The sequence below is a fragment of the Symphodus melops genome (genome assembly GCF_947650265.1).
Source record: "Symphodus melops genome assembly, chromosome: 12".
Lineage (NCBI taxonomy): Eukaryota > Metazoa > Chordata > Actinopteri > Labriformes > Labridae > Symphodus > Symphodus melops.
This window is the reverse complement of record NC_136702.1, coordinates 12639723-12665599: the sequence shown is the minus strand read 5'-3', so window position 1 is coordinate 12665599 and position 25877 is coordinate 12639723. Positions and strand designations below refer to the sequence as shown.

Genomic DNA, 25877 nt, shown 5'->3' with positions numbered 1-25877 from the left:
ATGGGATTAGAGTGGGGACACAAATGTAGGAGACATCAATCTGTGCTGGAAGACAGCCATGAATTTGGTTCATTCACATTTCACAGGGTCTCCTTGGCCAGCTGGCAGGGGCTGCTGGTCCATGATAATTTACAGTAATCTTTCTGATTTTGCTGCAGTAGCTCTAGTACAACTTGCACTACAGAGCTAAGCTAAAGACTAATTTATAACTCATTTTTCCTTTGCTTTTGTGAACTTTAAGGCATAGTTTCTTGCTGAGAGTTGATGATAAAAGTATTGCAACTTTCATGTCTGTTAAATGTATCTGCAGGCAGCTGCCAATTTGCTTATCTTTGCATAGCAGTCAGCTTGTCTCTGATACAAGAAAAATACATATCTCACTCAGTACCTCTTAAGATTTAAAAATATGTTGTTGTTTTCTACAAAATATAAAACGATTAAATTTAGCCTGAGGTGTTAGGGAAATATAGGCTTACCAATTTCTGAGCAAAGCAAAGTGACTTTCTGGAGTCTTGATGTCAACCTGAGTTGCAAACCTGGAGTGAGTTCAGGAAATGTTTTTTTCATTAAACCACAAATTATCCTTACCCAATAGGCCCTTAATGTCATATTTATGAAATTGTCGGGATTGAAGCTGGTAGTTGCAATCTTCTAAAACAGAGCCGGGGCTATCCTTTTCCCCTCGCATCTAATTAAGTAAAGTTTATGCTAAGCTAAGCTAATGTCCTCCTGACTACACTATAGCCATTTCAACATATAGTACAGCTGTATGTATAATCCGAAATTATGAGGCCAATATAGGCGTCGATGCTAAGTGTAGCATATTCATCATGTCACTATAAGAGAAGAGAAGACCCTACTGGAGAACAGAAAACATGATGAAGCTATTTCGTTGTGTACAGAGGTCACACCTGTCGTGTGCCTGTAGCAGGATACAAACATCATCCCCAACTTCCAACTCGCTCAGTGTAAAATGTTTATGAATATTGTCTGTCACATATTTGCACAAAGTTTTGGGTGGTGTGAAAGCACTTCATGGCTTTAAAGTCAAAGCCCCACTGCAAAGAATGCAAATACTTGTGTCAAATGTTTTTAAACTATTTAAATGAAGATCACGATACATTTTCCATTAAAAACATTCCATCATTCAACAGCCAAAAACTAGTGTGCGAGTTTCAACAAATTAAGGAACAAAAGGGCATGAGTGCATTTTTACACAGTTCTTATCACTGTCAGTAGTTTCACGTTTACTTTGCATCATTTTGTAATATCTATAGAAAAGATTTACCTGATATACTGAAAACAATAGATGCATTAACCAAAGAGCCTTCTACATCGCCGCTAAACTCCTACAAACACTTCTATAAATATTCAGAATTCAAACATACCAGACATATAAACTGTCATAAATTGTAAAATACTGATATTTATTTTTCAAAAATGCAGCAGAAATGTTTTATGCTTGACACAATCCAGCCATCCGCTGAGTCAATAAACCCATATGAAAAAAAATAATCAATCAAACATCCGTTAAACGTTATTTTTATATCATTTCTAAAAGTTCTTTGCTTGCCATCCACAAATGTTTCAGCTTTCATTTTTCACATACTCTGTTGACAATTAAACTTAAATCTCTCATGAAGAAGTTACTTAGGATGAGAGGAGGTTAAATAGGCCTCACTGTGACAAAGCTGCTGCATGGAGTCGCACAGATGAGGCTGGACGTGGGGGAGGGGAGGGGGCAGGATGGGGCATAAGGAAGTAAGGGGTAAAACAGGAAAGTTACAATTCAAGGGTTACGGCCTTTGGTTAATATTAGAGTTGGCTTGTTAGTTGGCATTAGGTTTATCTTTACAATCACAATTAGACAGACAGGTTATCACTTATTCTCACTGTTGATGGCAGCTGACAACCATCTCACATAAATGATGTGAAATTAAATTAAATTAACTAACATAGCCGTTAAAGGTGCCATCCAAAAGTCCTAACTGTAAAGTGAGCTGATAAACTCAAATTTTGATTAGAAAACTCTTCTTAGTGGCATTTGGGGCAGAAAATATTGTTCCATTAAGAGCATATTAGAGCTTTAAAAACGACACATCTGAAAGTGTGTAAGCCAAAATAAAGTCTCTCAAACTGTCACACAGCCAGGATGATTAATCCTTTTCAGCTGCATGAGCTAAGATTCACCTTAATTAATCACATTCGGCTAAAATAAATCAATACAAGTTTGATATGTAGTACACCAAACTATGGTATTTTGTAGTTGGGTGTATCTAATGCTCAACAGCATCTAGTTTCAGAGGAAGAGAAATGAGATCTTCATGAAATATAGGTTTCTTATTCAATGCCTTTTCAAGGGTAGGAGTTTTAGTCAGCATTAGTTAGTTAAGGCCTATATAACAGAGCCTCTATTAGGTGTGAAACCTAAAGGTCAGACAAATACAAAAGAGCAATCTTGACTTTTTTTGGAACATGTTGTGACCATGAATCTTCTCCACGTGTTTTTCTGTGGTCACATTAATTAGATAGTAATCATAAAGAGTAAAGGGTACGGCCTTTAAGAACACGAATTGAAGGGACACATTTAAGGGGAATGGTGAAAGGGCAGGAGTTAGGATTAAAGGGGTTAAGGGTCATGGATTTTGGCTGGTGCTCAATCATCAAACCATTATTGCATTATCTACACAGTACTAGCTCATCATCTCCCATGGCCGAACACATAGACAGGATGGTGTGAAAATGTCTTGTACTCAACTACTAAACAAGTATCTCAATATAGACATAGAATTATTGAAATGAATGTGCATAGCAAATATAGCTTTTATATAAAGGTACTGTGTACATAATACAGTGAGTGAGATAGAAAGACAACCAGCCAATTGCTTTAGGACATCTATACAATTATACAGTTAATATCTGAAATGAAAGCAATAATGTGGTTAAATAAGTCATGTTTTAATGCAAGAGCAGGTAAATGCTAGAAATCATAATATATCATCTGTATCTTTCCATTCTATTTACAAGAGTTGAACACATAGCTGGTTAGAGTGATTCTTCAGTAAGTCTGACAACACTTCAGAGGCCCTTCCTTCTTCTGAGGCTATTATCCATCTTTTGGCAGACTTTTCACTCCTGCTTTTTACCTATAAATCCATCTCACTTTGTCTTTCTCAAATCTGATAAATCCTTAATCTTAATCTTTTTTCCCACTTTTTGATCAATTTTTCCTTTAGATATTGTTGATTTTTTTTTCAATCAATCAATTTTTCTCTTCCTTTCTGTGTGTTTTCCCCTCTCTCGTGCTTTAAATGTTGATATTTTCTTCTTAGCTTAATTTGATCCTTGGCAGATCCTTTGATCTTTTAATGGAAAAAATGCTACATTCACATTTCACAGGTTGTTCAAGTCGACATCAGCAGTCTGTGTGTGGTACTTCTTAACTAGTTCTGTATCTGCATTTGCATCTGCTCTACTCAATCCCAGCACTGCTTCACTATGCAGCACAGGTACAGTAGGAGACGTAAGCTGATCCATAACTGACCCTTTGTGGCACAGCACCCCTCCTCTTCCTCCTCAGGTGTAGAAAAAGCAGAAGAGTTCATATCCAAAGAAGGAATTCAAGACACTTGATGAATGTCTCAGCTCGTCTTGTTCTGGGTTAAGAGCAAATGATGCATAGAACTGCATCTCCCAGGATCCAGCTTGTCTTCAGTTCCCCTGACATGCAACACACAGCTGTCTGTCTCTTCATCCTGTTACTGAAAATGTCTCTCTCACTCCATCTGTAACAATCCTGCAGGGTAATTAGTAGAGGTATTTAAGTCCTTTGTTTTATGTGTTTCTTTGTGTGTGTGTGTGTGTGTGTGTGTGTGTGTGTGTGTGGGTCTGTGTGTGTGTGTGTGTGTGTGTGTGTGTGTGTGTGTGTGTGTAGGTGTGTGGGTCTGTGTGTGTGTGTGTGTGTAGGTGTGTGGGTCTGTGTGTGTGTGTGTGTGTGTGTGTGTGTGTGTTATGTATGTTTGTCTTTGTGTTGTAATTAAGTCTCTGAATCTTGCTGCGGTTATACACGTGTGGTGGAGTGTGTGTGCGTGGAGATGTGTGTGTGTGGCAAGTGTGTATTACTATATGGGCTATGGTGTGTGTATCCCTGGTGTGGATGACCCATCCTCATACCCACAACAGATCCAGGGGTCATGGGGGTCATTGGCGTTGCCGGGGTAACAGGATGTGACCCAGGGGTCACAGGTAGTGATCCCGGGGTTAGAGAGGTCATGAGGGGGACGTCGTCAGGTGAGCGGCGCAAGGTGAGAGTGTAATCAGGCGGGCAGGTGAGTCGCACGGTGTCCAGTGTGCTGTAGATGTCCTGCGTGTCCAAACCGTCCAGAGCATCCAGTGTGTCCAGAGTGTGATGGTGGTGAGCGTTGTTCCTCTCATCTGCTGACGCAGCATCGCACTCCAACTGTTTCACCTAGAAGGGTCAACAAATGGGTGAGTTAAAGGCTAGTTGGGATAAATAAGGAATACAATGAGAAGTTAAAATACATTGATAACATGCTTATCACAAAATAATGTAATCAATTACTCCACTAAAAGGCTATTTAGATAGGACAGGCTGTGTACCGCTGTCAAGCATGTTAATTGTCTATGTGTTGCACCGTGGAAGAGCATATCTGTGACCCCCAGAGGCGAGGTCTCACTTGCCTTTCTTGCATGCTTAAGGCGAGCGCAGCGCACACCGCATCCTATCTGAAATGCCCTTAAGGCATATTTTAATTTATGAAATATGTTGTTTTAATGACATAGCTTTATCTGTACTATTTCACAATATTAAACGTCAGTCACTCCTGATCCTAATATCCAAATATGACATTTTAAAATAGAAAGTCTTCTTCTTCTGTCTTTTCTGGAATGGATCTGAGCGTAATTTCACGCAGGAAGCCTGGCTGCTGTGTATTCTGTCACACCTTTATTCAAGTTCTTCATTTATTTGAGCCACTTCCTCTTTCCCACTTTCACCATCTCCCTGTGCTGGTGATCGGTTGATTTGGGGCGTTTACTCTTGAAGCAATAATCCAACCAAAATCTGCCACAACCCCTCTTAACCAATCATCCTGCCACGGTCACATTTTGAAACCTTGCAGCAACCGTCCTCAGTTCAGCACAGTTCAGATACAACCTCAGAAACCTATTCCTCATCACATCCTGCATTCTTTTTTTCACAGACACCACCATTGTCTAGACTCCGTGGGGGGGGGGGGGGGGGGGGGGGGGGGGGGGGGTTTAGTAAGTGGAGTCTAATCCCCAAAGACTTGGCACATTTATTTCCTTAATTGTTAGATAAATAATTGCTTATTCTAACGTCCCTGCTGATTAAAATTCCATTTACTGGTGAAAAACCCCTAAAATCTCACCGTAATGTGTCAATGTGAGGAACAGTTTCATCAAAATCATTCCTGCAGATACAGTAGTGGGTTTCTTCAGTCAGATTTAAAGCCGGCATATTGCAGCAAAACCAGCGAAGCTTCAAACCAAATGCAGAATTAAAATTATATTGAAAGTTGATCACCACTTTTTGTCAGGATGTTACATCATTGCTTGATTAGAGAGACCTTTTGCGCTGTGGTGCATTTTATCCCTTTGAGAAGGTTCACACAAGAACACAGCACATGACAATAATGTAGGCCAATAAAAAGAGACTGTGCTTGGCTGTTGCTTGTCAAACCAGATCTACCGTTGGTGTACAAATGGCACATTACACCACATGAAAAGAAGTGACATTTAAAATAAATAATACACTATTACAAAAGCAGCTGCAGCGTTGAGCTACATTATGGTAGTTCAGTTTCCAATTAAGAGGATTTGTCAGCGACAAAAGAGATGTGACATTTAGTACTCACTGTGGGAGATTTTAAAGCAGCTAAAAGAGCTCAAAAGAGGCCAGATAGTCTGAGGATGAATTGGAGGCAATTCAGGCAATTGGACACGGCTCACTCACGCACATGCATCAAAACACACTGGCACACACACACACACACTCAGAAGTGTGTTTTAAAAAAAAGTGCTCTGCTGGCAGCTAACACACAGTTCATTCAGACTACCGCACACACATGCTCAACTGGTTGGATAAACTTCAGATTTTCAGAATGTGTGTGACTATTACCAATGACAAAAAATAGCTAAAAGAAGCAAAGGTGCAAAATAAAAATACCAAACCATACCTGTAACGACATCAGCCCCTCCCCCTGCAGGTGTGCAGCAACATCAGCAGCTGTAATGTCTCGTCTTGGGGGAGGAAGTGGGCGAGGTCGACGGTGCTCCAGACGCCTCTTGTCCTTTTTGTACAGCAGAGCAGCGAAAGCGAGGATGTTAAGAAACAACAGCGAAGCTCCCACGGCAATCGTCACTGAGAGCTCAGTTGAGTAGTCCTCATTTGGAACACGGACCCCCTCTTCCCCTCCACCTTGGCCTAAAGCGGACTCTGGTGGTTGTGGAGTACCTCCTTGTGAACCTGGATGGCGAGTGCTGCTCGGAGGCCAACCTTTGGATAGACGCTTGGTGTAAGAGTAAGGAGTGTCATCCTGCGGGGAAGGACTATGGGTGAAGGAGGACACTGATTGGAGGAGCTCATTGACGTGATGCAAGTGAGGAACCAGCTGGAGCCAGAAAGAGATCTTGGTAGCGCGGTAGTGGTCTCTGACTCTGGGCTTTAGGCCGATGTGTAGGTACAGCTGCTCTTTGGGGGTGTACTTAGACCAGGCCACTTCTTCAAAACGGTTGGGCTTAGTGTGGATGAATTTGGTATCTTGAGGAACTGGCTGGTTTGGGTCTCTGGAAAGCATGAAAAGGAAATTATTTATTCACATGGAGGTGAGGTTGCATGTGGTTGTGGTGGTTATGTAAGGTTTTAGTTTTTTTATAATTTATAGAAAGCAAAAAGGAGGGATTAATTATTTGTGCTGGGTAAGACTTTGCTTCTTATCCCCTCAGAACTTGCTGTTACACTAAAAACTGGAATAAAAAAATGGAAACGGGAAGTAGAATGTGAAAATTTGAAAAACACGGATTGAAGTTAATCACAGTAGGATTGAAAAACCACAATGAAATATAGAGTTTTCGACAACATAATCGAAATGCAAAAGTCATTAAAATGATGTAGATCAACAGAAATGTAGTCTTGCTTAATATGTAAATTATGTAATCTGAATTTCTTTTTTTTTTTTAAAGTGTGATCCCATCCTCACACTTTATTTTAGTTTTCTCTCCAACTTGATGCACATTTTCATTGAACGTTCAAAAAGAAATTAAATTGGTTGTAGTTTCAACTAAATACATAAATACACTCTGATTATTCAAAATGCTTTTTACATCAAATGTGACACATTCACCCATTTACGCACTGTTTTTATTTGAAGTGTTCTTCAGTTTATGCTAATCTCTTCATACATATATGTAGCCAGCTGACACAGCAGCTGGAGCGGTCACATGTATTGTTTGCTTGAAGGAGCTGGGGATCTAACTTCCATCCTCCCAGTGGAGAGACGACTGAACCACAGCCGCGCACGATCGGAAAAATCTTTGCTCCATTTCCTGCTTGGTTGAATGCCTTCTCCCTCTTGTGCCAACAGGTGCTAACATATACAACAATACTTGCACTTCACATCAGCAGGGTCAATTTGTGGGGGCAGAGCAAACTTAACAGAGCATTGATATCTGTATTGATCTGCTTAATAAACACAACTAATATCAACTTAAGATACAATTTCTAAATGAATGAAGGGTACAAGCAAAATTAAGGATTATATCAACCATTACAACATTAATTATTAAACTAATGACAAAGTCTTTTTAACTATCAGTCTGATGAAAATCACAAGACTGAATCATTAAACCAAAGTACAATAATTTCAGTCTGAAACACAGAGGATCACTCTTTGTAATCAATTAAATCCTGATAGATGTATTCTTAGCCTTCATCATACTGGAAAGAATGAGTGTCTCACATGCAGTCCCAGACTTTCACCAGCATTTGCCTTGCACACATGTTTCTGATCAATATCCAGTCATAGAAGAAAATCCAGCGGCTAAGAAACTGCAAATATTATTTTTCGTAAAGATAGCTCAAGGGTGGTTTAGCTGCAGATCATTGATTTGTGTCCAGTTTATTTGCTTCAGTAAATCCTCCCAAACTCTTACAGATTGAAAAAAACTTCTCTGACACATACGGACAGGCATCTATTTGATGTTTTATCAATTTATTTTTGCGGGCAGGGAAAATGTCGTAAATGAAATAGCAGCTCATGGAAACAGACTCACCAGCTACTCACTATGTACTATGCACTATGTGCTTGTCAATCAGCACCTCATGAAGCGCACAGAAAAGTAACTAGTATAAAGACCCACCGGCACACAAAAAGACTCAGAGCAGCTGAGGATTTACACGCCCACACGGAGGCTTACAAAACATACATCAAGGAGAATCCCATCCTCACACTTAAATTGAGCTGTCGCACAGTTCCATCACTATCTGAGGCGCTCTCGACTGAGTGAAATCTTACTTTAAGGAAAGTTACCCACTGATAATCAAAGTGAACAAGCAGAGTTTTCTCTCTAGACAAGGGCTTTGTGTGATTTCTTAAAGTGTTATAAACAGTGAGGGAAGGTAATTTTTAGTATTAATATTAATATAATTAATGGAAAAATATTATTTTTATAAAGGCATAATGATCTTGCTTTTTTATCTTTATATATCTATCTTACAATAAGTTCCCATCAAAGATCTTTGACTTTGAACTGTATAAAACATGGACAATAGTACACAAAATATTTGAAGATCCTCCTCCATGTTAACAGAAGGGACATGGGTCAAAGAGAAAATCAAATGGTTGGTTGGACATGGTTTACGTCTTCATAGATAATTATTATCATGCTGATATATAGTTTAGTTCCTCTGAGTTAGAGGTTTAGTAATGCCATGACTGAGAGCTCTGTTATGAACTCCTAAATGAGCTGAGATGTGTCACTGTTACTGACCTTTCTTAAACTGTGAGTATATGTTTTACATAACAAGAACATGTTCTGCTGTTGACTGTACCAATCTGAGGGATCTTTGCCATTTTATCAGATTAAATTTATGCTTTGGTTTTCTGGAAGGGGCAGGCCTTAACTACCACAGCTCCAACAGCCAATCCCTTCTGCACACACCTATTTCAAGTGGTCACTTGCGGTCAGCACCTGTCACAAGGGTATTTGGGCTTGATTTTTGCACAATGGGAGGAGGTGGAGTCTTGCTGTCCATCTTTATCTAAAGTCATTGTATACAAAGTGAGTTCATTTGTTCAAAGCTGAATGTGTCAGACAACATATAAAAATGCTATTCGGTTGCTGCAAGTGTCGAATCTGTTTGTTGAAATTCGATACATTATGCTATTAGCACCTAACTGTTGTTATCATGAGACTAAAACCTAGAGAAAATGAATGGCCCATTAACATTTGATGAATTTGCTTTACTTTAAGTTTTTTTCGGGGGCCATGTTTTGATTCATGATTGTTATTTTGTTAGTTTGCACTTGATTTGTTCCTTCTGAATGTATAGAATTAATTTAGCTTTTGTTGCATAACATTATTGCAGTGTTTTTTTTTTTTAATTATTATTATAATAAGCATCTTCTGCAAACAATTCCACCTCATTTTCCACCCAATCGCAATTCTTTGGCACTGCTACTGGTGAAACACAGTTGTCTTTAATGCCCCACTCTAAATATGTGAGAGCACCGTCCTAATTCTGGATATTTTGAGATAGCAAGGCTCTGTGGTGATTTAGATCGGGGTCTGGACTACAGATGTCTGTGTAAATCTGAAGAGGTCTCAGCGGAGTGAGTCTCGATTGGATTAATTACGGGTAATTACTCTCTTCGAGCACTGCAAACAGAGGGTCCATCCTCAACAATTACTTTTATCTTGTATATCATGTCACAGTGGACAGATAAAAGGTACTCTTATCAGGACCGACTGTCGGCTTTTAAAGTTTCAATGTGGATCCTTTCTACAACAACTGTAGTTTTCTTTGCTCCTGGCACATCATTTCACTTTTAATTAATAAATTGGATCTCTAAAAGCTTTTTGAGCTATTGGCAGATAATTTTAATTTTGATTTAACATATTGAATAAGCTCATAATCTCATTGCACCGGTTTGGGCCAAATTAGGATGCAAGAAGAAAAGAGAGGATTTGTCACACAGTAGACAATCCTTCATTCTTCTTTTGGGACATTACCTTGACTTCCCTCAAGGACTTTTCAAGAGCAGAACATCTTTTATGTTGGCCTGTCTTTCTGTCAGACACCAGAGTCCTTTTTAAGGAAAAGACATAAAAACATTTCCTCTGCCGGTAGGCGCATTATTTTTGTTGCTCTAAAACTCCAGTGTCTTTCTCTTACACATTAGTAATTCTAGACTTCATCCAGTTCCAAACAGACGTTTCAAATAGAACCTTATATCTGAAAAACATTTCTTCTTTGTTATTAAGCCTTCACTTGTCTCAATAGAAATCTTAACAGAGATATATTAAGCCAGAACTGCCTCTGGCAGGCATTTACCACAGTGTACAGCTTTTGCATTTTTCATAATTGCAATTCTATAAAGGGAATACATTTGCTTAATCCTACAAAATACTCAAAAGCTGCTCTTTTGTCTTCAGTAATATTGTTAAATGCAAATGATTGTTGCATGGAAACACGGATATAGTCTCCACTATTGATAAAGTCCAACAAGTGAGCTTGCCATATTGACAATTGCTGATTCTATCTAAATTTCATCCAATGTAGTTAAAGACAAGAAGGTGGAGCAGGGACAGGCTGTTAGAGAGAAAGTTAGAGAGAAATGTGCCACCCTTTAGTTTTACCAATAAAGAAATTAGCTTTTTTTGTTTTTTTTCATGAGAGGAGAAAGGAAAGTCAACGAGATAGGAGAAATAACTTTCTAGTATTTTGGGCTCAGGACAATTAACACACCTCTGAGTAAGAAACTGTACATTGGCGCGTGGCTCTTTGTTACAAAACGCAATCAAGCTTTGTTTCAGAGAAGACTATGTGGATATATAAATACAAAAAAAACAACTCTGTATTTAAACACGGCGGGGTTGTGTTTGTCTTTGAATGCCGCTGAACTGCTAGGTGGAAACATTGTTAAAGCTCCTGTGAGGAACTTTCTGTTTGTCTTGACTTTAGCGCCCCCTCTGGTGGGCAGTATCCCTTATCTCCTTCGTGATTCTATCCTCTACATAATGTAACAATTGTAACATAGCTATTTTTTTTAAGAAAACATCTCATCCTGTTGACAGTGAAATGTATCACTGTATCATGAATCTCTCTCCTGTAAAGTTGGCACTGGGTTTTGGCAGTGTTCAGTGAATTCCTTTGCTTAGCCCTTGCTTCAAATTCAAGCAAAAAAAAAAAAAAAAGTAACTTATAGCAACTTTTCATCTTGTCTCTGATAATTTTGTTTGCTTTTGTAGCTCATAAAGAGACAAAAGTATTAATGTCAATCTGTTTCATAACTAGTTAAAAACCCCTCACAGCAGCTTTGATGGGATTTTTGGTAATTGGACACAAACTGCTGTTTTTTACACTTCCGCAAAGGCTTCATTCTTCAACAGTGGAGGTTGCCTCTTGGGTTTTTATTGCTGGATCCCTAAACTTTTCTTATTCTACATCAATAAAAACTGTATTTCGCAAGAACTGCATCTGCACAGAAGTAAACAGAGAAACCTCTGACCACAGGCACAAAGGATGTGGGACTGTCACAACACACATCTGTAGTCTCCACAAGAGTGTGTGCTAGAATGTTTCTAAATTATTGTCTCACTGTGTGAAGGGTGAAAGCAACAATACTAACTGCTGCGTATTTTCTTTTACATGTTGTATGTCATCAAATCCTGATTAGATATTAATTGCCAAAAAAGGGCGCAGGTACTGCTTTTCTTGTAAACTGATTAGAGAATGGAAAAGTGATGACATATTTTTTCATCTCTGGGATTTTTGCATTGGATTCTGGATCATTGCAGAAAATTAGGTCTGTGGCAAACACACGTTTCTGATGCTTAGCTGTTTTATTCAGCTTGATCATCTTTACAGATGAACATCACTTTATGAAATTTGAGCAGATGAAAGAAGTAAAAAGCTTCTGTCGGTTTATTTTGACGTTGCGACCGTTATGCTTCATCGATCTAATAATCAGCGGTTTTGACAAGCCAGCGAAACTGTAGCTTAATAAGTTGTTTATTAATCTAATATTTACAAGAGCACTGAAAACCTGACTAGAGGCTGTAAGGCGGACTAGTGAGAGAGTTTCCAGCATAATGACGTTTAACATCTCCGACAACCAAAGTCTCATTTACCCACTTGTTAGCAACCACAGTTTTAGGTACACTATCAACTTTAAAATTTACAAGCGGGGGTCTTAACTAACTTAGTTTAATTTGTCTAAGAAAACGTCAACATCTCTTAACCTTGTGTTAACCACAGACCTTATTTCAGATGTCTAACCACAAATCCATTCAAAATCCCCATCGACTTTTAGAGTATAGAACCTAGGGCGTTAAAATGCTAACTCACTTCTGGGTCATTTCATTTCTGTGCTAGTCTATGGAGGTATAAAGGGGAATAAAACTCTTCCAAAAATTGTTATTGGAGTGAATTCAGCATCTCACACCAGGGATCGTTTTAATAGCTCACCCAGTCTTGGCAAAGTTGGTCCAGTAAGTCATGACTACAGCACTCAGCATCACGTCGTTCTTGGAGAAGTTACAGTTGAACAGATCAGTGGGTCCCACCATGGGCACACCAAAAACATAGGGCACCTATACACACACAAACACACAAGACAGAAACACTTTAGGGCAGCTTACTGTCAGAGCAAACAAATTAAAGTTATTCTCAAGACCCATAACTGAACTATGTCAAACTCTAACATCATCACCTAAACGCAGGTCACTAAATGACAGTTTTTCCCCATAAATCTGGACTTAAATTCACCCTCACAGACAGCATCAACAAATTCATGTCACTGAGCTGAACCTAAAGCAGACAAGTGATTCCTCTATACAAAAATGGAAAGAAGATTAATTAATTCAAACTGTGATGCATTTTGAACAAATTCATTTAAAGCAGGCATTTAAGCATAAACTAAACCCAGAGCTCCTGATTTATTTGTTGAATATTTCTTAGTCTTAGTTAACTCCATTTTTGCCCCAGTCTGTTTTACAATTTAAAGCCAAAGATACAGAAAATTCCTTCCATTACTCATTTTCTTTATATCTGATATCTTGTCTTCTCCCCACTTTTAAGATCAATTTTCTCTGATGTTGATTCTGAATAACAATATATCAAGGCACCGACTTCTTACCTCGTCACCATGGGCGGAGTCAGCCCAAGGCGGCGTGGCGTCACTTTGGCAGTGGTGGTAAAAGGAGTAGAAGTAGGTGGGGGATCCATACTGAGCGTGCAGGTCAGCAGTGGCGATGGCTGGAGCTACCCATTGGTGGTCCGTGAATAATGCTACCAGGGTCTTCCGGCGTGTTTCTGCATTGTCACGGTCAGCCCAGTCCGTGTACATGAACCTTTCGAGCATACAAGAAGCCAGTTTCTACTATTAAAGTGTGCATGACTCAGTTTTGTTCTCATAAAGGAATTAATTTCACTGTATACAGTGTATAAACATAAATAAACACATTTAATAGAAATACACTCTGGGCAGCATGGTGAGAAACTTTTAATCCCAATTGTGCATTTATACTTTTTCCCTAACGTTGGTTTCTGTTTTTTCTCATGCATGTTTAGATTAATGGGTTGGTTTTTTTTTTTTGTTTTTTTTCTTTAGATTGGAGACAGCTGTTTGTCCTATTTTTGATTTTCATGTTTTTCAGTAGGTTACTTTTCTTAGGTAGTTTAAGGTGGAGGTGTTAGCAGAGAAGACCCATTGCGAGGTTGGCTTCCCATTGGTTGTTCTTTTTGGCCAGGGCTCCGGCCTTTTTTTTCTTGATTTTCTTAGATCTTTTTGTGAGCATAGAGATGAGTTATTTTAATACATTGTTATTTTCAATGCCTTAAGGCAGTGATTCCCAACCGACCCATAGGGGTATTTAAGGGTATTGTAGGAGGTACGCAGAAAGATTAGAAATTAGCCTACAGTATCCACAGATTAATTTTTTTTTATTAAATGGGCTTATTATGAATTTAAATAAGGCCATAAATCTATTTGCGCTCCCGCGATTAATATTTTCTTCCCAGTAATTGTAACACTATAATGCACATCATACAAAAGACTGAAAAGAGGCAGCGTCATACGTCTGTTGTACACGTATGTTTTTCTAAAAAAAGGTTCAGGAGTAAACGTCCAGCTACAGCTACTCTTGCCCCGGATGCAGACAGAGGGGAGCCCAGTGAAAAAAAGGAGTAAAGAGACCACAGCCAAACACTGGCCGGTCTTCATGGGGGATTCTGAGCATTACAAACACAGGCAGATGAGAAAGCCTGCATGGAGCAGCAATACATGAAAACAGAATTTTTTTTTCAAACACTAGCAATTGTGAACATAGTTTAGTAGACACACAAATTAGATATATGAACCCCAAAAAGGGCAAAATATGGGACCTTTAAAACACTGCAGCAGGTGAGGTAGCTGTGCGCTAATAACAACACAGTTCAAAAAGAGCTTCTTTCTTTTGCACTGCAGACATTAAAGGTAAGTGGCACATTTTGCTGTTACAAGAGGGTCGCAGGATGGGATTTTTTAAATATAAATAAGTCCAGAACATACTCGACAAACATAAGAGATAACGCGTTATCCACACGGGTCACCAAAATAGTCACCAATGGTTTGATAATTTGCTGTGCAAAATAAATAAATAACAGCAATTAGTTGTGATTTTACAGTATGCATAGTCTATTGTGATGACCAGTTACAACATGTCACCGCTCCAGGCCACAACCACAATTTCACACTTCAAAACGTGTATCTAATTGAATAGCAAGGTTAAACATGATAATAAGTAAGCTTTATAAGAGCTGCAGGTTTGTTATCTTTCGACAGAGCCATGTAGTGCTTCCTTTTGTAAAGAGGAATAAAGAGGTTTACATTATTAAAAATCCAAAAATCTGCTATATTTGGATTACAATTTTAAATATATCTGCATATAAGGGCACAGAACCAGTCCTAGAAGTATTTCTTAACTTCCACTTTATCTCATTTTTTGTGTCTCCAGTAGGTAGTCATAGTTTAAATAATAATCCGGCCATTCAGTTATCTGAATAACATTTAGCCCAACAAGATATCCCAAAATATTGGGCCAAATATTGACATTGCTCAAGGAGACTGTATCCACTTGGGATGACTAAGGATAGGTTTTGATATTGAACATTTACAGACTCACTCACCTTATGCTCTCTCTCAGAGTGTCTCGGCCCTCTGGGTATCCGTATAAGCTATCCACAAAGTCTGACACAGCAAAGTCAAAGTCCTCAGCCGTGACACCGTCCTCCGAGTCCACGATGCCCTCTACAAACTTCACGCCCTCGCCCTGGTTAACCCCCAGCATCACGTCGTAATTCAGAAACTCTCCCTGCTCCATCAGAATCTGGGGGTCATCCGGTATGACATCGCCATCAATCACCGGGGCAAAAGCTGTGTGATATTTGGCCGGCGTTACGTTCTGCTCCACAAGTTCCCGGTAACTTCGGCCCTGAAGGCAGGCGACCAGTTGGGTGCTGTCGTCAATGCCGCAGCCCACCCTCTCACCGAGCTGCCGGGCGTATTTGCTTGGCTGGTAGTTGACTGCCCAACTGGCTAAAGCACTACCGCTCTGAATGATGGCTCTGTGGAACAGGTCTGACACACACATGAACGCACACATGAATGCAAATAGGAGAGTCCAATTAAGCCTATATAAAGAGGCTTCAACCTGTATAATCTAACATTTATGGAAACACATGCACTCAGACAAATGCGCATGAATGCTCAAACATATGATTACACACTTGGAGGGTTACACAATAAGCCTACATGTGCATACAAAACAGATGCAGAACAAGCATTCCAACACACCAGGTTCACGTGGGAAAGGGTTGAAACATTTAAATAATACAGCTGGTAGCTGTGTGAGTCAGAGTCAGACTGTATTATTTAAGCCTTATTCAGGCATTTAAATCAGCAATAAAGCTATATTATGCCAATGAAGACCTTGAATAGTATCACAACACCCCCCTTAACCAGTCATCTTAGGTGTCCAGTTCTCTAGCTACCTTTACTCACTGTCTATTAAAAACTTTTGCAAAATACAATGTGCTATAAATGGGACTTTTTCTTGGAGAACCTCTGAGGACTGCCTAATAATTTTCTCAAGTTAATGGCCCATTCTGAGCATGTCTCAAAAACAGTCCCAGCCAAGAAATAGTCCAACACATAACCCTGAAGAAAATTACAAAATGTCCATTTCCAACTTCGATTTTTACAAAGATTGGAAGCCAAACATAACATGTCAAAATCTGCTAAATGGGACGCAACAAAAAGGGAATTAGCTTGACCAAAAAAATAACTAGTTCCTGTACTTTCAGTTCCACAATCTCTTGGCTGTAGACAAGAATTTTGTGGTCAGAAGAATTAATTTGTGTATTTATTGGAGACCTTGAAAGGTATGGTAACCCTAATTATCACAACACCCACCACAAAACCCATCATTTGTGCTCAACAGATTCTTTCTTACCCTCAGAGTAGTGTGATAAAGTGAGCAGGCTCACACAGGACGCTCCGGCCCCTGATCCAAACACCGTGACCCTGTTTGGGTCTCCTCCGAAGGCTGCTATGTTCTCCTTCACCCAGCGCAGAGCTTGAATCTGATCCAGCAAGCCGTAGTTCCCTTTTGCAGCCTGATCACCTGTGCTTAGAAATCCTACAGACAAATAGAAAGATTATCAGAACATAATATTGTAGTTTGGTTTTAAGATTGAATCGCTCTGGAGAAAAAAAATAAGCAACAATTTGTACAAAAGCACACATAGTGGCTTATTCTTCATCATGACTTCCACACAGTTCAAATAAATAATGCATGAGGCTGCTGACCATACATTGAAACGAGAAAGAAAATGTTAAAATGATTAACCCTCTGCACAAATGCACAAAAAGGATCAAAACAACAGCTTTGTCCACATTAATGTTGGTTAATACTACCTTGAAAACCCTTTACACACACACACACACACACATGCAGGTACAAAGACAACTATCCCTTATTCCCTTTTCTGCTGACGATGTAAAGTCAACACAAAGGATCCTAATAGCTCACTCCACTACGGTATATCTCATTACTGCAGACTCTAATTTCTCTGAACCTCAAGCTGGCCCTGAGCACATATAAGAGTATAATGAGCAAGAAAGGAAAGGCTGTGAAAATAATACATTTCATTTACTTATGAGCAATTATGCATGAACCTATCTCATGCAGAAAGCACATATTAAGGATATTTCATTAATCCAATGGTTATTACAGTAATATGATGCCTTATTAAATTCAGCTTGATTTCTTTATAAAAGCTTCAATTTCGTTCCTTTACATTTTTGTAGAAACATTTACAATGAAGACGAGCCAAAAAATGTGCAAAGTTGTACTCAGTCTCACCTCATGCTTATGATGACAACAATGATGAGGAAGAGGAAGGAGAAGAAGGATGGCACTGATGTTGGACTGATGGAGCTAAAGATGATGGTGCTGATGATGATGATGGTGTTGACCACAGAAGAGTTAGTGTAAACACAAAGGATGGAGATAACATAAATAAACATGCAGGATTGGTTTTGTGTAGCTCGATGGTTGTTACACTTGTAGCAATTTCATCCGTCTTTCACCAATTTCACCAAGCAAACGTAGATTTACAATCAGTACCATTGGGACGCCTTGAAATTATGGGTCTCATAATAGTGTATCTTGGTATAATTTGTTTAAATCTTTTAATGACTTCGACGTTGCATTTCAATAAGATGCTCTCTCTAATTAAAGCAGGACCTCATGGTGGCCTTCCCTTAGGACCAGAAACATCTCATACAGTATTAAAAGGTTTTGTGTGTACACATGTTCTACAAAATGTGCTAAAAGTGCAAGAAGAAGGAAAGCAAAATAACTGTACTGAATAATTTATAGAGAGGTCGCAGCTAAAGGTTGTGAGAATGCTTTTTACACCTTAATAGCTTATAATAAGCAGATTTTGATTGGTTAAATGTACATATATACATTTAAAGAACATCAATCCACATAATATTGCAGATTAAAGGGATAAAGGAACTTGGATTAAATAAAAAAACTTCAGTAATTTCCCAATGTCCAAATGATTTGTATGAGTTAAGTATTACTAGTAAATCATTCATGATGATTTAATTTATAAATTAAGGTGGAATGTGTCAGGAATTTAAGAATTTAAAAAAGGTAACTTCCCAACAATCTTATCTGATTAATTCAGTTTAAAGGTCATGGGTTACAAAATATTCAGTGACTTAAATTAATCAATATGCATGATGTCAGTGTGATTTCAGTCACATTCACATTTATTCATGAATCTCTATCCATGTATTAATGTTAATCATCAGACATCTCTGCATCTGACACACATGAACCAAAGCTCATGTTTCATGTTACAGATGGGCTTCCAGAGAGGCTTTATTTATGTGTGATTTTTTTTTTTTTCTGAAACTTGATTTCACAATGATCGATCGCAGATTGATCACAAGAAGAAATCCAGAGCATCTGAACATTTAGTCTAGCTGGATTTTCAAGAGTGTCAAAGGAATTTGAGTTATTGTTGTAAATTATTTATTCATTAGCTCAAAACCATTCTTACTTGAGGTTAATTGAATCCTTAAATTATTATTTATTAATAATCAATTAATCAATCAGTCTTTATTTGCATAGTGCCAATTCATAGCTGACAGTTGACAAAAAGCCGGTAAAAGACCTTACTCGCTGATTAAGGTGAGTTTGGTCACTTTTTGCATATATGAGCTGTCTTGAAAAATGCAGCTTCTCTGATGAGATCATCAAATTTGATTAAAAAAATAACGCAAAGCAAATGAAAACTGAAGCAGTAAATAATGTATTAAATCATCATGACTCATGCACCAGGTAAACACTTTAAATACATTATATTGTGTTACCATTATATGCATATTGTTGACATGAAGGCACATTTGTTTTTTCATGTGAATTACTTATTCCCAATAACAGTGAGCATTTGATCTAACCCAAACAAAATAATGTTCCCCTCTTGAATCTGACTTAGAAATCAATACATAGAGATAACACATAGTGCTCAGGCCCTCACTGTTTAACTGTACATGATGCCTTAAGTATCTTTTTTAAACCCTACTGTGGCTCTGCTCATGCTTGTTTATAATTACATCAACAAAAAGCCTTAATGCAAGGACTCTGAGATATTCAATTTATTCAGCCTGTGAGCTTTGCATGATGGTCTAAAATTAGAAAAACCTCTGGGAATCAGATTTTCCCCGTTCAGAGAGCAATGAGTCAGAGAGTCATGGAGGTAAAAAGGATCAGAGTCAGTGCTAGTACTGGAAATGGCTTCAGGGGCTTTATTTCCACTAGAGACACCCATACTGAACATGCTCTCACTCCACACAAAAAAAGGCAACAAGGCACCATGTGTAAAAATGCAAACAGTTTGCTGCATTTAAGAACTTGTCGAAACATTAAAGCAGATGGTGTATAAAATGCAAATGAGACAAACAAGTGGGAATGTAAATTTCAACAAAAGAAAAGAGCATTTTCTTAAACATCAAAGCTCTGACTCATAAACAAGCTATTTATGACCAGATCTGGATCAAGCAATTATTGTAAATATGACTCATGCAAAGAATTGTTTAGAGAATTGGAGTATTACGTTCCAGTGTGACAGTAAGTGTTTTCTGCATTTCACAAATGGCTGTTGATTGTGTTAACTATTTATAATTGCAATGTCTCCAAGTTGATCAGCTAATTTTTCAAATGACAGTTGAACCCATCGAAACAAAACACTTTTTCTTACTTGTGCTCAGTTTATTTATCTTTCTTTGTTACCGTATGTAAATTCACATGAAATGACTGAGCACAGTTTTCTCAAATTTGACAGTTAATGGTCGTTAATGTCTTTGTTATTAAAATAGATTGTTTCTTCTCAGTTTAATAGTTTTACTCTACAAAATACGTTACAGTGTTTAATTGTTTTAGTCACCACATGCAGAACATTACATCTCAATTCCAAGAGGCAAGGCCATTTATATGGAATCTGTTTAAATCAGATGGATACTGTATATCAATTATTTGTCAGGTGTGGCGAAACATGATGACATGATCGACCAGACCAGTTACTCCTACCTTTGTAAGTGTATTTTTTTAGTGTAGAAAATGAACAGCATGTTTTGTTTCTGTTGTTTCTTTTTGGTCTTGAAAGGCTACATTTTTGTCCGATGTAGTGATTAATAAAAAATGTGTTGTTTTTTTCTGTTAGTTACTAGATTGTTTGAATGGTTGTGTGACCATTATAGGAAAAATACAAAAATAATCCCCTCATATTACATTTCAGGCCCAGCATTGAGGGCAGCATAGACCATGCCAGGTATACCTGTTTTACCTGTTTGTCTGCTCAGCTATCACAAGTCTTAACTTTCTTGCTGAAAAGTGTTGTGTCTTGAAAATGCTGTACGTTTGCTTGTTTGGATCTTTCTGTTGTAAAATGGATATCCGAAAATGGTTTAAAACAAAGAATTTATCAATCCGTCTTAGTGAAAGAAGCTGCAATGTCCTTAAATGACCTTACACCTGCAGCAGCTTGCAAGGAACAGATGCTTAGTTTAGCTCCTGACCAGCTTCAGCTTTATTAACAACAACTAGTATAGGAGTGAGAGGGACTTGGGGTCTGAGTAGACTATTTTTCAACCTTTTGTGCTCTTCAGTGGTTATGTTGCCCGTGGTAAGTAAAGAGCCTACAAAGCTGTTATTAGTGTTTTTTATGCATGAAGCATTATACGACCTTACGTAATAGCTTTTTTATGTTGCTGTTTAATTGTTCATCTTTACACGACGACATTGGTCATGCAGCATAGCTTTTGTGCCACTCACCCCTATCTAAAACACATGGCCTCTGTACAGATTGGCCCTGGAGCTGAATCCAAGTGCTCTGCTCCTGTTAACTTAAAAAAAAAAAAAGTCTAGACCTGCTTTGTGTGTAAAATGTGATGAGATAACTCATTTTGTGATTTGGCGCCGTATAAATTAAAAGTGACTTTTCTCTGAGTTACGAATTGGAAGATGAAACCTCAGACTCTTTAAATGAGCATCTGAGGACTTTAACTAAGATACTCAACTGACACAGTAAGCTTCAGACAAACAACAGACTGGTGCATTTGGCAAGAAGTTGTTGTTTTTTTTAAAGATCAAAAACACACTTATTCTGTCGCTCTGATCATACATGGCACAGCAAATGAAATTTGAAACATGAACTACAACTTTTGAACGAGTTACAGCCTTTTGCAAGTGAAAATAGATGGCTGTAAGAGGTCATAATAAATGCACAGCTGAGATTTACATTTTTCAGATATATCTGGCACAACCAAATTTCTTAAAGATTTGGAATAATAAGCAGACGGTGGTTGCACTTGCAAAATTATGAATTGTTTTAAGTGTGCTCTCTTGTTTGATGTGGGGGTCTGCAATGAAGATATACAGTATAGCCAAAAGGAATCAGCCTAAGAGATACATAATGCATGTATTTATCAGTAAATTGAGTGGATATAATGGTTAAGATATTTCTAATGCAGTAAAATCAAAAATAAGCCCATAACAAAATAAGGAAATACTTTAACAAGCTAAGGACAAAGCTGTTGATTTAAGAAGCAGCTACACCCATCATAAAAGGACATACACTCGTGTTATTACCATAAAGCACTGCCGTGTTGAGCAAATTAGATATAGATATAGGAGATATATTATTTTACCCAGCACTCCGAGGCGATAGTTGAGGGTTATGACAATGACGTTGCCGTAGCTTGCCAGCACGCTGCCATCCATCATGTTTCCAGTGCCTTCTGTGTACGAGCCCCCATGGACGTAAACCATCACCGGCCGCTGCCCCCCCTCCTCATGGATGTCTGCACACAGGGTAAAAGACGGATTAGACAGACAGACAGACAGACAGACATGTGTCCACCTTCCATTAGTGTGCTCTTTAAATTTCATATACAAAAGCAGAAACAATTTTGCTGCTTTGCTTCACTATGTTTTGTATCATTCTACCTTCATTTCACAGCGGGTGGATATTAATTTAGGCCTTTGAAGCGTTTATCCTTGCCACATGCATGTTTGTGTGTGTAGGGTCACATGCACCTGCACGAGTCAATATGTATGCATGAGTGAGTGTGTCCTTCCCACTTTCCTCCACAAGTAAAGGAGTAACCCCCTCGGTGACTGACAGAGGTGTCTGCATAGTAAGTGTTGCTTCAACCAGGCGCGTGTAAAAAATAAATAAATAAATAAGTGGGGGGAGGGGTAGATTTTCAATAAAACGTAACTAATTTATTTAACAAGGACATGTGTGACCTAACAGGATGCTTCTGTGTTTAAATCATATTTCACAGTCAAATTGCCCTCACAATTACCTTAAGATCAACCAAAGTACCACTTTGTCCCCACTCTTCACAAGACAAGGAACGTTCCAATCTAATTCTAACCCTGCACACACATTTATTCAATGAGTCCGCTTACAGTCACTCACCTTCTTCAGTGGGCACGTAAATATTGAGGTAGAGACAATCCTCACTCTGGTGAGTGAGGTACGTGGCCGCTATATCCAGATTTGCCGTAAGCCAGGAGGGCATCATATCTCCCAGCATACTCCTCTCATCCAGTGACTGCGGGCACACGGGAGCAAACTGTGTCACATTTCGTATTCCTGGCCAGGGCAGAGGAGGCTCAGGCGGCTGGAAGCGTCGGTCTCCCGTGGGAGGCCTTGCGTAAGGTACTCCCAGGTACTGGATAACAGGCCCCAGGAGGTCTGAGGGCAGAGGGGTCAACATGCCACGGATTCGCCCCTGCACCGTTGAGATGACAGGCACGGTCTGCTGCGACGAGGATAGGGCAGGATAGAGGGAAAGGGAGAGGCAGAGGGTGAGAAGGAGGGATAAAAACCTCTGGGAGGGAGTTCTCCTGGTCCTCAGCATGGACATGATGGTGCGTTTAGGGGTAGTTGGGAGAGTAGGGATGTGAGGGGAGGAGAAAGGAACCAGGGAAGGGTGAGGGTTACGGCTGTGTTGACCCTTTAGAGGTATCCAACAGTGACACACAACTGCTGCTCAGTTTGGCCCATGGCACACGCACAACACACAACCCTGGTTCTTAAAACAACCTTTTTCCCCTTTGTATGTCAGTGTTTGTTTATGTGTGTGCTTGGTTCTGCGTGTGAGTCAGTGATTCTGTGCCTCTGAGTGTGTGGTGACTCAGTCAGCGAGTCCCTTGAATGTTTGTCTGTGTGTGTGGAAGTGTTTAAAGCCAGTGTGTGTGTCCTGTACTGGCGATTTGAGCGTGTGTATTCGTGTATGTGTGTGTGTGTTAGTCTCTCGTTATGTAAACAGTAGCATCACTGTTCCTCTGTCACTCTCTCCTTCCGGTCACCCCCATAACAAGCCCAAAGTGCCTCCTGGAAAAGAGAAAGAGAGGCAGAAAAAAAAGAAATGGCAGAAAAGATGTAATTAGTCTTCATTAGAATAATGGCAGTGTAAGATAAAAAAAAATGTCACACACACTGTTACACATCAGATCAGGAAAATAGGCTGTACCACCTCGTTGCTGTTCACGGTAAAAATAGATATGAGAGCGATAGATAGGGCAAACGAGATGTTGTCCGCTCAGCTTAACTCTGTGTCAGACTGTCAGGGCTGCTGTGTCAGATACACACAAATGGCTTTTGTGGGTGTGTGTGTGTGTAGGTGTGTGCGTGCGTTTGTGCGTGTGAGGGCTGCAGACATATGTCACATCCTCACTACACACTGTTGTACAGATCACAGGACCCGGTAAGGGTGGGTGGATGAGTGGGTGGGGGTGGGGGTGTTTGAGAGTCACGTCACACGCTTAATTAAACCCTGGATACACCGTGGGGCTGCTGACCTGCCTGCATGTAGCATAAGGTAGAAAGCCTGTGACACACACACTTTTTGTTCTCTATATCTCTTTCTTTTATACACAACACGTTCACACGCACACGCACGCATTGTTTGGTTTTTTTTCCTCTATCGAAGAGGACTTTCTTGATCTCACACACTCTTTATTTGTCTCTCTCACACTGTTTCTCACACAGACACACACACACACACACAGCTGCTACCAAGCCGAGACCGTTATCTCTCTCTTAGGGCCTTGGGGCAGAATATTAACACATACGCACGCGTGCGCGCGCACGCACAAGAAGACAGCAATATTAATTTCCGTGGCAGCATGCGCACATTTCCAACAAACACATAGGCTTCTAACCTATCTATGGTAAGATATTAAAAAGTGTAGAATCAGTCAGTACTATCGCTCCTCCCATGTTAGATTGTATTGGTGTCGGCTGTCCAAGGTGCTAGTTAACATTCCAGTGGTGATCACACACACGCTGATGAATAACGCTCCATTTATCAAGGCAAACCCGCCTGCCAGCCCTCCCCTTTTATATTTGAACACAAGCAGAACAACATAAAAGCTTTTATACATGCTGACTAAAGGGTATAAAACGCGAAAGTACAAAAAAAAAATAAAGCGCAAGTGTAAAATACGCTTGCCTGTGAGTTGGAATACCCGGTCTGAAGCTGACGACGGCAAAACACACTCTTTCTCTCCCCCTCACACACACACACACACACGCTCAAATTTAAAGCCCTAACCTGCATCCCCGCTGCAGAGAAAAATCTCTTAATCATAAAAGGCAGGAGGAATAGACTTGAGCCTACCGTATCCAGCAAGGGCGAGAGGTGTGAAATTCCGCGGACCATGTTCCTGTTACACCGCAATATTCGCCTCGTGTTTTCGCTGCTGCAGCTTATCCGACGTGCCCGGGATGGGATATTGGGAGATACTCCTCTTCTGCTGCTGCTGCTGCTGCTGCTGCTGCTGGTGGCGGCGTTGGCACGTCTCCTGGGTGAGAATAACCCAAAAAAGAAACAAGAGAAAAACAAAAGCCTCAAGCTTTCGGTCCAAGAAAAGGTGTAGGTGTAAAAGAACAAAAAAGGACGTTTTGGAGAGAGTCGAAATATGTTTCTTCAAGGAATGCAAGGCCCAGGACGGTCAAATAATCAATCTTCTTTTCTTTCTCCTCCCTCCCCCATATCTCTCTCTCTCTCTCTCTCTCTCTCTCTCTCTCTCTCTCTCTCTCTCTCTCTCTCCCCACTCTCTCTCTCTCCCTAGATGCGATTGGACAGTGTGGCAGGCAGCAGCTACTGATCCAATGATACGCACCTAGCTCCGTGAGGAAGCGTAGACTGGAGGGAAAAAAGGAGGGAGAATGGAGGAAAGGAAAGGACCGACCTGTGCAGGGGAACACACACACACAGTCATACAAAAGAACACACTGTTACACAAAGCACAATGTGCATTAACACACAGCTTACACACAACACCTACAGATGGTCCCATTGCACAACATGTATGCACAATTTGATTCGACTCCTTGGAAGAAAGTCTCACACATACCTGTAGCAAACCCCTTACCTTGAACACTGATGTATACACCTTCTCTCTCTCTCTCTCTCTCTCTCTCTCTCTCTCTCTCTCTCTCTCTCTCTCTCTCTCTCTCTCTCTCTCTCTCTCTCTCTCTC

General features: G+C 39.6%; 1 protein-coding gene across 1 annotated transcript; it reads right to left on the bottom strand.

Annotated features, from left to right (window-relative positions):
- Positions 1-3260: 3260 nt before the first annotated feature.
- LOC306832305 (neuroligin-4, X-linked-like) lies at positions 3261-25376 on the bottom strand. The gene is made up of 9 exons (XM_079356873.1): positions 25014-25376; positions 22805-23725; positions 22029-22181; positions 16756-16941; positions 15431-15881; positions 13401-13614; positions 12731-12855; positions 6219-6828; positions 3261-4468 (listed from the first exon to the last, which is right to left on the bottom strand). Exons 2-9 carry the CDS (start codon positions 23253-23255, stop codon positions 4061-4063), a joined length of 2598 nt encoding a protein of 865 aa, XP_079212999.1. The 5' UTR covers positions 23256-23725; positions 25014-25376; the 3' UTR covers positions 3261-4060.
- Between the last annotated feature and the right edge of the window lie 501 nt (positions 25377-25877).

Bases quoted from the DNA above. Each gene is read 5' to 3' on its own strand.
- LOC306832305 (XM_079356873.1), bottom strand. From the start codon at position 23,255: ATGTCCATGCTGAGGACCAGGAGAACTCCCTCCCAGAGGTTTTTATCC. The intron at 15,882-16,755 runs GTAAGAAAGAAT...TGTGTGTGTCAG, and splicing joins TTTATCACACTACTCTGAGG to ACCTGTTCCACAGAGCCATC. The intron at 12,856-13,400 runs GTAAGAAGTCGG...GTGTGTGTATAG, and splicing joins ACTCCGCCCATGGTGACGAG to GTGCCCTATGTTTTTGGTGT.